Source organism: Apodemus sylvaticus, chromosome 9, assembly GCF_947179515.1.
Source record: "Apodemus sylvaticus chromosome 9, mApoSyl1.1, whole genome shotgun sequence".
In the NCBI taxonomy this organism is placed as follows: Eukaryota; Metazoa; Chordata; class Mammalia; order Rodentia; family Muridae; genus Apodemus; species Apodemus sylvaticus.
In genome coordinates, this window is record NC_067480.1 from 80,633,474 (window position 1) to 80,645,696 (window position 12,223).

At 50.4% G+C, this 12,223-nt stretch overlaps 1 protein-coding gene across 1 annotated transcript; it reads left to right on the top strand.

The window, feature by feature from the left end:
- The first annotated feature begins 355 nt into the window (after positions 1 to 355).
- On the top strand, positions 356 to 8,650 carry Ptcra (pre T cell antigen receptor alpha). The gene is made up of 4 exons (XM_052191853.1): positions 356 to 413; positions 5,698 to 6,018; positions 7,465 to 7,509; positions 8,113 to 8,650. The coding sequence occupies exons 1-4, from the start codon at positions 356 to 358 to the stop codon at positions 8,268 to 8,270; spliced, it is 582 nt and encodes a 193-aa protein (XP_052047813.1). The 3' UTR covers positions 8,271 to 8,650.
- Positions 8,651 to 12,223: the final 3,573 nt, after the last annotated feature.

Genomic DNA, 12,223 nt, shown 5'->3' on the forward strand with positions numbered 1-12,223 from the left:
CAAGGTGAAGACCTTGTCTCAAATAGAGGAGCTTCTGAGGACTGTGAAGTGCTCTTTAGACAGGAAGGAGGGTATGAGAGGGTGGGCACCCAGCTCCTGGGATGGGAGTGGGGCCTGATTTCCCTGACACCCCTCCTCCCCAGAAAGCATTGGGAACTAGAGGGTGGGGCAGAGCATCTGAGGTACAGCTGGGCTTGTGGCCTGGGAGGCAGACTAGGGGAGCCGCCATCCCTAGCCCACACCTCAGAGCTGCAGCTGGGCCTGTGGCCTAAGAGGCAGACTAGGCTGAGGGAGCCTCCTCCTGCAGCAGGTAGCTCACAGCTACAACTAGGTCATGCCTCTTCACGAGCGGGCCATGGCTAGGAAATGGCTGCTGCTTCTCCTGGGCCTCAGGTGTCAGGCTCTACCTGCTGGTAAGTCTCTCTTGCCTCCATGTTTGGCTGTCACTGAGTCCATTTTCCGGCACCAGCTGAGTCTCTACAGTGACGGATGGGAGCCATGGCCCTCTGGTGCTGAGGTCTCATGTCCTTCTCCAGAGGGAGGGTCAGTAGGGTCTGCTCTCTCTCTTGGAAACATAGGCATGGAAAAGCATCTTCTGCTGGTGGTGTAGGCCTGTAGCCCCAGTTAGTCAGGGGACTGAGACAGGAGGGTACAAAGTTCAAGGCCAGTCTGGGCAACTTAATGAGGGCTTGTCTCGATAGAACTTAATGAGGGCTGGCCAACTAAAAGAGGGCGGGGTGGAGCCCAGTGGTCGTGCCTTTGCCTTGATTATCTCTGCAGTTGAGGTCTAGCTTCAACTGCAGAATGGACTCACAAAAGAGAAAAAGAGCCAGCTGGATGGGAACCCACAGAAGTTGGAGGTTCATGGAGCCAGGGCTGTGTTGTGTACAGGGTGAGGCACTGTGGGAAACATTGTGAGGTCCTGGGCTGTCTGTTCTTCCGGCCCTGTGTACCCTCTTCCAACAGGGACCAACCAGGGTGTTTCAGGTTCACCTCCAACTCATGGAAGGTGGGCAAGCCTTTAGCTCCAGTTAGCCAAGGATTCCAGCCCATCTGAAGCTTGGGCATGTATGGTGGGGGTGGGGGGTGGGCTTTTGAGTCAGACAATCTACTCGCTCTAAGGTCACCCCTAGTGTGTCATGGAAATGTCCTTGATCAGGAGATGGCTCAGCCAGAGGCCTGTGTAGTGAGAGTGCTGGTTTCTTTTAAAAACCCAGTGATGTTATATGAATATGTTTCTGTTTGAAGCCCAGGTGTGGGATATGGGGCTGCCTCAGTTTGTCCAGGGCTGTTGACTGTGATAGTCTCCTGTTGGGGAGTTGGAGGGGGGCGGGATTTTTGTCAACTGCAGATCTTTAATTCTGGAGACACTGGAGAGTGTATAAATGGGAGAGCCACTAGAGGACTGGGGTGACTGCTGACATGAAGATGGGGCTTGCCTGAAGGGACTCATCTAGCTAGTTAGCTGTAAGTACTCCACAGAGGACTCGTCCGCTTTCCACTCCAACCTTCTCTCTGTTCTACCCAGTGTTGGGGATTGGAAGGGAGGTAGAGGCCAGTGAGGGGGGCTTTGGGACAGAAGTGCTCAGGGTGAGGAGAAACAGTCTGGGGGGCTTTCCAGAGAAACCAAATCGTGTCAGGAGGCTGAGGGCCCTGGGGCTCACTCCAGCCTTCTCTAGTCCCTTTGTTTGCAAGGCCTTAGTAATATTAATGCAAATAGGATTCCCAAAGCTTGGGCTGGAGAGATGGCTCAGCGGTTAAGAGCACCAACTGCTCTTCCAAAGGTCCTGAGTTCAACTCCCAGCAACCACATGGTGGCTCACAGCCATCTGTGATGGGATCTGATGCCCTCTTCTGGTGTGAAGGTGTACATATACATAGAGCACTCCTATACATAAAATAAATCTTTTTAAAAAAAGGATTTCTAAAGCTTACTTACCACAGCATTGCATCATCTATACTCTGTCTGAGGCTTTGTCCTACTCGTGGCCCACTGTGTCACATAGCAAAAGCTTGGACATTCTCCAAGGCAGAGAAGACAGATTTGTGGTCACAGAGACTCCAGTTCATTTGCTCACTGGAAGTGTGCTCCGACTTCCTAGACCTAAAACCTTCAACTCATCTTCCACATCTTCCACATTTTACTTACATTTCAGAGGCACAGCTCTAACTCTATACGTTGTACTCTGATCGCTACAGGTGCTCTCTCTCTCTCTCTCTCTCTCTCTCATACACACACACACACACACAAAGTAAATTTTTTGTTGCTAGTTTGTTTTTTATAAACTCTCACTCTTTTTTAGATTTATTTATTTATTTTATGTACACTATAGCTGTCTTCAGACACCCCAGAAAAGGGCATCAGATCCTATTACAGATGGTTGTGAGTCACCATGTGGTTGCTGGGAATTGAACTCAGGACCTCTGGAAGAGCAGGCAGTGTTCCTAACCTCTGGGCCATGTCTCCATGCCCAGGTCTGTCTTCTGTTGTCTGAATGGCTTGCTCCGGGCTAACTCCACAAGCTTCCCAGGTTTCTGGCTTTCTGAGACAAGAGTTTTGCTGTGTAGAGCAGGCTGGCCTTAACCTCACTATGTAGCCTAGGTTGACTTTGAACTCACAATCTTTGTGACTCTGCTGAGTGCTGGGAATTATGGAAATGTACCACCACCCCGAGTTTCTGACTTGTGGCTTTTGCTGGGTTTGAAGCCCTCATTCCTACCCTCTCATGGTCCAGAATGGCTGATTTGACTTGCAAGTCAGGGTTTTTTGAGACAGGGTTTCTCTGTGTAGCTCTGACTGTCCTGGAATTCTCTGTAGGCCAGGCTGGCCTCGAACTCAGAGATCTGCCTGTCTCTGCCTCCTGAGTGCTGGGATTAAAGGAGTGGCCAAGACTTGTGAGGGTTTTTTGTTGTTGTTGTTTGTTTTTTGTTTGTTTGTTTGCTTGTTTGTTTTTTGGATTTTTGGTTTTTTGAGACATGATTTCTCCGTGTAGCCCTGGCTGTCCTGGAACTCACTCTGTAGACCAGGCTGGCCTCAAACTCAGAAATCCGCCTGCCTCTGCCTCCCAGAGTGCTGGGATTACAGGCGTGCGCCACCACCGCCCGGCTGACTTGCAAGTTTTATGGGTTCTATGGTCATGGAAGAGGTGGCCGACGACAGAGACTACTAGGTTTGCAGCAGTGGCTTGAGAGATGTCCATACTGCCTGGTCTATCTATCAAGGTCCAGGTCAGCAATATACCCTGTCTCAAAAAACCAACAAAAGCCAACAAAACCAACCAGCCAACACACACACACACACACACACACACACCATTTGTGCAGCTCATTTCCTTTTGCACGAGCTTTTGACCAGTCCTATCTTATGGCCCTCACATCTTGCACCCTAGGCTTGACTCCAGGGGTCCTGGCACGCTCCCTTTTTGAGACCTAAACCTCTGTGGCTAGGTTAGATCTGTTTGTACTCTTCTTTTCTTCCTTGAGAACAGCGCTGCCTCATGCCATACAACTCTGCTTCAGCCTCCCACGTTCCGGGATCACAGAAGTGGATATCCTCACCAGGCTTGGGTATTTTCCCAAGAAGGGAAATCCCAGGTCTATCTGCTCTCACCCCAGGCCATCCTCCTCCCTTCCCCCCAGGGCAGCAGCTCTGCTCAGGCAGCACAACATGGTATTATGACCACTTGTTTATGAAGCTACTGCCTTTCCCACAGGACAAAGTTCCTCGAAGGCCCAGGGAATGTCTTCCTCGATTTTCTATACCCAGCTGGCAGAGGAAGGAGTTGCTGGGCCTTAGTGGTGCACAGCTTTAATTCTAGCTCACAGGAGATGCAGGCAAGCAGATTTCTAAGTCCGAGGTCAGCCTGGTCCGCGAAGCCAGGGCCACAGGGAGAAACCCTGTCTCAAAAGGGGTGGGGCTCCGGCTCAGAAAGAATAGATGGATAGCTAGCAGGAAGACCAACAGAGGATGGAGGATGGATGAATTATAGGAGAAAGGTGGAGATGGCTCAGTGAGGCTGAACTCTGGCTGCACACAATCATGAGGACCTGAGTTCAAATCCTCAGCACCCTTGTGAAAAACTATGCATTGCTCTAATCCCAGCACCGGGCTGAGCTGAGACAGGAGGATCAGCTGAGACCTGAGTCTGGGGGCTTGCTGGAATGCAGGCCTAGCTCCAGGTGCACAGAGAGTCTGTGCTCTAAGGGAACAAAGACACAGATGATAGAACACACAAATAGGCATTCCATTCATATCCATACACCTGTACGTATACAAACACACAAACCACAGATACAGCACATGTACACCTCCCCCCCCCCCACACGCACCAATTAGAAACTTAAGGATTCTTGGAAAAGTCAATTGTGTTGGTTGGTGTTCTGCTAAAGCAAGCACATGAAAGAACACATGATGAAGGATTCTTCACTAACGGCCACGCAGGTATTGGTCCGCCTTACCTCGCACAGTTGGGCTCCATTTGTCGGGTCTCTATAGAGAGCAACGCATTAAGAAACTTCTGGTGTGTGCTGCGCTCTTTTACCGCTTCCTCCAACTCGAGCTGATTGGCAGAGTGACGTCAGCTGAAGCAGACGCACGTGCTGAGGCAAATCCTGCGAAGGACATGCCATGTTTGGAGGGTATAAAAGGACTCAGTGACAGACAGTGACAGTGATGGGGGCAGAGCTAGGCTTGCTTATAGAGGCAGCTGTCTTCGCTGGTCTTCACTTCCCTAAGAGAGGCACAGCTGAGACCTTCTCCTGGCGTCCCTGCTGGTCCCTCATGCTGACAAGTGCCCAGGCTGAGACCTGCTAGGTCTTGCCACTGAAGCTGGTAACCTGACCCTACTGAACTGGCCTGCTGGTGTATCCATCTGTGAAGCATTTGCGAGTAGATCAAGCTGCCACTGCTAGCCTATGAACTGTACTGCTGATTTCCTGATAACTCAGATGGGATTTGTTCCAAAGAACCTTTCTAAATAGGTCCACTTCCACCCAGATCCTTTCTTTTCCACTTCCCGTGGTGGGTTGTGGGCTAGAAGGGACGTTGAAGCATTGAAGAACCATCATTAAAAAAAGGCTTTGAAAAAATTAAAGTTACACGTCACCAAAAAGAAAGAGAGAAGAAAGGAAAGTTTGATGAAAGGCGGAAGGGAGGTCACGGCTGGACTCCGAGACCCTGTGGGTTCTTTCCTTTTCTGTCTTCTCCACCCTTTCAACCCCTAACACTACATAGGAGAGACAAAAACGAATAGGAGGGAGAGGAGTGGACGTCACTGTTAGACTACTCCTGATTCTGCTGCCTGGGGACATCAAGTTGGGTCAAATTTGATCTCCACCATCAGGATATCTTATCTCTTTGTTTGCTTTCTTCTTTGCACGAGACTACCTAGCAAACCTAGACCGGCAGCAACTAACTAGCAACTACCGACCGCACCCCCCCCCAGAACCCGCCCCATCTCTCAGAGCCCTAGCATTCACACGTTCTCTAAAAAGTCCCCGGGATTCTAAATGTCACACAACCGCAGACACTGTCTGCAGCTGGCGAAGCTACACGCCTGCTGGGGCACGAGGCAAATCGCAGTCAGCTGCTGCGGACAGTCGGAAGCAGCCCCCGTCCCCACACCATACCTGGCATTAAAACAAAAGCACATTCCTATTTCTGAATTTCTAAAGAAATCAAAATTTTCACTCTTGCAGGCATCGCCGGCACCCCCTTTCCTTCTCTGGCTCCGCCCATCACACTGCTGGTGGACGGAAGGCCGCATGTGCTGGTGGTTTGCCTGGTGCTCAATGCAGCACCCCCTGGTCTTGACAGCCCTGTCTGGTTCTCAGCTGGCAATGGCAGTGCACTAGACGCCTTCACCTACGGGCCCTCTCTGGCATCGGACGGCACCTGGACTAGCTTGGCCCAGCTTTCCTTGCCCTCTGAAGAGCTGGAGACCTGGGAACCCTTGGTCTGTCACACCAGGCCTGGGGCTGGCGGCCAGGACCAGAGCACACACCCCCTCCAGCTGTCAGGTAAGGATGGAGCCTGGGGTCCTTTCCCATACCCTGGGGCCAGGAAGTGTTGGGGAGGGGAGGTCAGTGCTGGGCATGGGGCACGAAGGGCATAAGGGTAGACCCCGGCTCCTGTGGAGGGGCTCCTGAGGCCATGATTCCTGGGTTTTGCAGCTGTGATATATGTTCAGGTTCTCTCTTGAGCCTGCAATGCCAGTGCTTGGGAAATGGAGGCAGGAGCGAAGGACCAGAAGTTCAAAGCCATCCTCAGCTGCATAGTGAGGTCAAGGCCTGCTTGGACTACACTGAGACCCTGCTCAAAAACCAGAGCAAATCTAGGCTCTGCTCTGTGATTGCTAAGAGATATTAATAGCTTTCAATAGTCATTCATAGGTACATATATACATATGTTTTATATATGTTATCTATAGAAACAGTTCATATACTGGTAAACAGGTAACCAGGTAGTTATTGTTTGGCCTGTAAAACCAAACAAGAATTAAAGAATAAGCCCCTAACTACTGACTTTACTCTGTGCCAAGCACTGTTCTAAATGTTTCATTTCATTTTTATTTGTTTGTTTATTTATTTATTTATTTATTTATTTAGTTTTCCAAGACAGCGTTTTTCATAAGCTTTCTCTGTATAGCCCTAGCTGTCCTAGAACTTTCTCTGTAGACCAGACTAGCCTCAAACTCCCAGAGATCGGCCTGATTATTTTAAGTTTTAAAAAGATCTATTACTATTTTGAAGTATGTGTGTTGTTTGTTTGGTTTTTACATTTTTTTTTTTTTGAGACAGGTTTTTCTATGTAGCCCAGGCTGTCCTAGAATTTACTATGAAAACCAGGCTGGCCTTGAACTCACAGGGATCCTCCTTCCCGCCTCTGCCTCCTGAGTGCTGGGATTAAAAGTGCACACCACCACGCCCTGCTCCCAGCTTTTCAATGAGGACGCTGGGGAATCCAACTGAGGAAAGCTCTTTCCCAGCTAAGCCTTCTCCAGACAGGCAGACCAGCGGAGCCCGAGGGTCTGCCTGTCTGCACTTCCCCCAGGGCTGGACTATAAATGTGGGCCGCAGCTACCTGTTTTGTTTGTTTGTTTGCTGTTTGAGACAGGTTTTGATCTGTGTCGCCCTGGCTGTCATGTTTCTTTTTTTAAACAGGGGACCTGGGGATAGAGCTCAGGCCCTGTGCCTGCATACCAAGCACTGTCATGGCTGAGCATTTGAGACACCTCAGCCCTGCCTACAGCAGAAGCTGTAAAAGAGTAGGGTCCTTGTGGGAAGGGACTGCCATGCCTCTTAGGGCTGCCAGGCAGAGTTGGGGCTGGCTCCTCAGGACTTGTGGCCTCAGGGTCCCCACATACGTCCATATGCCCTGCAAACTGACCAGGGTTAGGCACAGGTCTGGGACTGCGAGCTGCCTGCCCATCCCATAGTACTCATTCCCTTCTTCTTGACTCACAGTGGAAGCTTCCACAGCCAGGACTTGCTTTCCGGAGCCTCTCATGGGTAAGTTGTCAGCGGGTGGGGGAGGGATAGGCGGTGGGAACAAGAGTCGCAGTACTGGTCCCCGGCAGCTGGCACTCAGCTCTAATTCAGCCATGGGTCCCATAAGGTTACTATTAGGAGACTGAGAAGTTTCCAGTAAAGGGACTGCTTTGCTGGGGGCTAGCCTGGGTTTCAGCCTTCCCTGGGATAAGGTGGGGGTTTATTCTTGGACCCTAGTGGAGCAGCGCAGATGATTGCTAAAACACGCCTTATGGCTCCTTGGGTAGGGTGAGGGGCGGCCTCGGCTTGAAAGCATCTGTGTTAGTTAATTACCTGAGGTGCTAGAAGAGCACTGGCTGGTAATCTCCACGTCCATTTCCTGCCCAGAGACACTGCGCTATTCTCTCTTTGCAGCAGATGCTCATGCCTGCCAGCCTGCCTCCCCCTGCCAAGTAAAATGAGGGCTAAGCAGGAAGAAGGCACTCATTTTATTACCAGTGAGAACTAAGGTTAAATGGGGAAGGAATTTCCTTGGGGAAGGAGGCGGAGAGAGTGGCCAGCACAGAGGACAGAGCTCCCTGTCCTGGGCTTCTGGGAGACTCCTCATGGCTCCTTCTTCTGCAGGAACACAGCGTCAGGTACTGCGGCTGAGCCTACTGCGCCTGCTCCTCTTCAAACTGCTTCTGCTGAATGTGCTCCTGACCTGCAGCCGCCTCTGGGCGCCAGCGTATAAGCACCTGCACCCACCACCCTCACCTGAATCCCTGCCTCCCACCCACTGAGTTTGGACACAGGAACGAGTCTTTGAGCTTCCATCTTACCCACCCTTCTGAGCCCAGGGTGGGGATGCTGGACACCACTGCTCCCTGAGGCTGGGGCGGAAAACCCAGAGCCCAGGCTGTGAGGAGACCAGCTGAGGATGCAGCTCACCATCCCTCCACAGTGGTCCTCTTCAAACTGGGGAGGGGTTCTTTTTGCTTTTTTCTGTGTGTGGTCTGCCTCTTTTTTCCCCCCTGCCCCAGTCTGCCCCTTCTTGTAAATGGAGCTATTGGAGACTGGACTCTTGCCTCTCCTATCAGACTGAGACTTTGGGAGGAAAAGGACTGTCTCTCTGTCAGACAGGGCAGGAGGATGCGCCTGGTAACGGTAACTGGGCACAATACAAAAGGCTTATACAACACAGGCACATCACAAAGCTTTTCATTTGTGTGTCTGAAGGACACAGTGTGGTACCAGACATAGAGGAAGCAGCCATCCGGGTAAGCTGTCTGGAGAAAGAGTGGGAACCTGGAAACTGCAGAGTCTGGGGTTCGGGAGGGGCTGCAAGGACTCTCTCCTTCCGCTACTGTCAGTCACTGGACAAGGGTCCTTTCTGTTGCCTGACCTGGCACAACCTTTGTGAGAGGGCAGAGTGGAGCCAGGGAGTCAGGGGGTGGTGATCAGCTGCTCACTTGCACAGACTTGACAGAGGAGAGCAGGGCCAGAATTCCCGCGGCACGAGGATCACCTCCAATACTACCAGCAGAAGACAGTAATTGCAGACCTACACACTATTAATTAAAGGTCATTATTCATTTGACAGATATTCACCCAACATCAGAGTAGCCTTGGTCATGGTGTCTGTTCACAGCAGTAAAACCCTAACTAGGACACCAGACCTCTGCAGCACCTGGCTCCCGCTGATGCTGCAAGAATATCACCATTTCCTTAATCAGTCTTCCTTTCTTTCTTCCTCCTTTCTTTCCTTCCTTCTTCCTCTCCCTTCTCTGTCCTTCTTCCCTCTCCTCCCCTTCCTCCTCCTCTTCTGCATTTTATTCTGCTTCTGCTTCTTCAAGACTGAGTCTCGCTACATAGATCTGGCCGACCTCAAATTCCCAGAGAGCCTCTTGGCTCTGCCTCCTGACTGCTGAATATTCACATACGTAGTAGAGAGGCAGGGCTTCTTCTGTTGAACTTTGAACTCTTAACTAAATCTAGAGCTCACAGACTAGTCTAGTGACTAGTCTAGCTGGTCAGCTTTCTCCAAGAATCCTATCTCCGCAGAACACTGGGGTGACTGGTGAAATGCTGTTCACACATCGTATTTACATGGGTTCTAAAGAATCTCAATTCTGGTCTTCATGGTTGTGGGATAAAGACTTTAACCACTGAGTCATTTTCCCAGCCTCATCTCCTGCCTCTTTCTGTGGGTCCTTTAGGGAGCAGGGGCACAGCTTCTGGAAATAAAGCTGTCCCCATCCCTACAGGAATTGATCCTTCCGCTGTGGCCTGGTTCAGTGAGAGATCCATCTGTAGCCTCAGTCTCTTTAGACATTGTCCCTTTCCAGCCCTCAGCCCAGGTGCTGAGCACAGGCTTTAATTTTGACTTCTTTAAAGGTCCCTTCAGCAGCCCCTTGGTCCAACCTGGTTTTCAGCTTCAACTTTAAAAAAAAAATTATTTCTTATTTTATGTGTATGAGTACACTGTAGCTGTACTGATGGTTGTGAGCCACGGTTGCTGGGAATTTGAATTCAGGACCTCTGCTCGCTCTGGTCGGCCCCGCTTGCTATATATTATTATATCTAAGTGCACTGTAGCTGTCTTCAGATGCACAGAAGAGGGCGTCAGATTTCTTTACGGATGGCTGTGAGACACCATGTGGTTGCTGGGATTTGAACTCAGGACCTTCGGAAGAGCAGCCAGTGCTCTTAACTGCCGAGCCATCTCTCCAGCCCCAGCTTCAACTTTCTTTGCTCCTCAACTTTGTTCTGCTCCAGTTGCTTAAATCACCTCTGTGGTGGAATAATTTATCTCCAGGAGGGGTTTGGAGTCTCGTGAGTCAAGGGTGCTAGCCAGCTTCTGAGCCTCCCCAAGTCTCACAGAGCCCAGGGTGAGTGCAGAAAGACATCCTGGAGGCTGTTCCAATCCTGTGCATTGTGAAGCTCCACATACCGTAGCCCCAGCCAAAGTGTCCTGATACCAATACTGTAGGTGTTGGGAGTCAAGAAATACCTTAAAATCACAGGGCACAACAAACCTCACACAAGAACTTATTAGAAAACACACAGGAGGGTGGCTACCTCTGCTCAGGAGAGCAGCAGCAGAGAACAGGGCAGGAGGCAGGCTTTAACGGAGCTTACTGTGTGTGTGTGTGTGTGTGTGTGTGTGTGTGTGTAGCTTTCTAGGGTAGCCTGGGATTGGAGAAATTATATGGCCTGATTTTGGAGCAAACTCAGGGATTGGAGGGATTTTTGTGGCCTGATCTTGGTACCACCCCCACCCCCCACACACGAGGGGGGGACCCACCCCACCCACTCTTGCCCCATCCCTACTCCCACCCCTACCCTGTGGCCTGGCCACTCTCTTGCCTCAGAAGGCTGGGAATGGGTGTTATGGCTGAGGGATGGGACTTACAGACACTACTTTAAACTAGACACTACTGGCTACAAAGGACAGGTCTTCGTAAGGGCAGCAAATCCACCCAGACTTAGAAGGAAACTCAGTGGAAACAGAGCTTTAAGGCTAGAACTGCACTTGCACAGCTTCCCAGAGTGGAGCGCAAGGCAGTTTAGAGCAATGCTGAGAAGTCAGAGTTCCCGTAGGTCTGTGGCCGGCCTCGGACTCTTGATCCTCGTGTTTCTTCCGAAAGCTATGGTCTCTCTGCCTTCACCCTCCGAGTCTTGGTGCCATAGAGCTGCGTTGTCCCACCTAACCGACATTGCCCACTTTGTATTTGGTGCCAGACTGAGCACCAGGACCTCACATACAAGGTAACTATTCTACAGCTAACAGGTCTGTGTTCAGCTAAGGAGTTCTCAACAAGGCTCTCCTAGTGCAGGTACCCTGATGCTGCAGAGGCAGAAGGAAAATGTAAATGTTCAATGCCCAGTTCCTGCCTTTTAAGAGCTCAGAAGCCAAATAATAGAAGAGACTAAGATACCATACCAAAAAAAAAAAAATGCTGGGATGTTTATCCATTGGTTCTACACACTTCAAGGTGTTTTTTGTTTTAGAGATAGGACCCCCTGACTATATAGCCAAGAATAATCCTGAAGTTCTAATCCTGCTCTGGCCTCCAGAACACGGGGTTAGATAGGTATACTGGCTGGTTTTGTGTGTCAACTTGACACAGGCTGGAGCTATCACAAAGAAAGGAGCTTCAGTTGGGGAAGTGCCTCCATGAGATCCAGCTGTGGGGCATTTTCTCAATTAGTGATCAAGGGGGGGAGAGCCCCTTGTGGGTGGTACTATCTCTGGGCTGGTGGTCTTGGGTTCTGTAAGAGAGCAGGCTGAGCAAGGCAGGGGAAGCAAGCCAGTAAGGAACATCCCTCCATGGCCTCTGTATCAGTTCCTGCTTCCTGACCTGCTAGAGTTCCAGTCCTGACTTCCTTTGGCAATCAACAGCAATGTGGAAGTGTAAGCTAAATAAACCCTTTCCTCCCCAACTTGCTTCTTGGTCATGATGTTTGTACAGGAATAGAAACCTAAGACACTAACTAGGCTTGGACCAACGCACACCTCCAGGTTTATGGCCGCCTGGATTTGGAACACCAGGCTTGTGTAGTCAAGTGCTAGGTAAAGATCTACCAGTGAGTGGCAGCCCTAGTTTTTCTTTTTCAATCCCATTAATTCATGAATTGATTTGAGCTTCCCAACAAGGCAAGCCTGAGAGATGTAGGAGGATCCCTCTTATCTGTTTATTCATCAATTCTAGTTTCCATAAGGAGAAATGCAAAGTTACTGGGCCTAAGGGTT

Coding starts and splice junctions, on each gene's coding strand:
- Ptcra (XM_052191853.1), top strand. CDS start 356: ATGGCTAGGAAATGGCTGCTGCTTCTCCTGGGCCTCAGGTGTCAGGCT. Junction 414..5,697: donor GTGTCAGGCTCTACCTGCTG/GTAAGTCTCTCT, acceptor TCACTCTTGCAG/GCATCGCCGGCACCCCCTTT. Junction 7,510..8,112: donor CTTTCCGGAGCCTCTCATGG/GTAAGTTGTCAG, acceptor CTTCTTCTGCAG/GAACACAGCGTCAGGTACTG.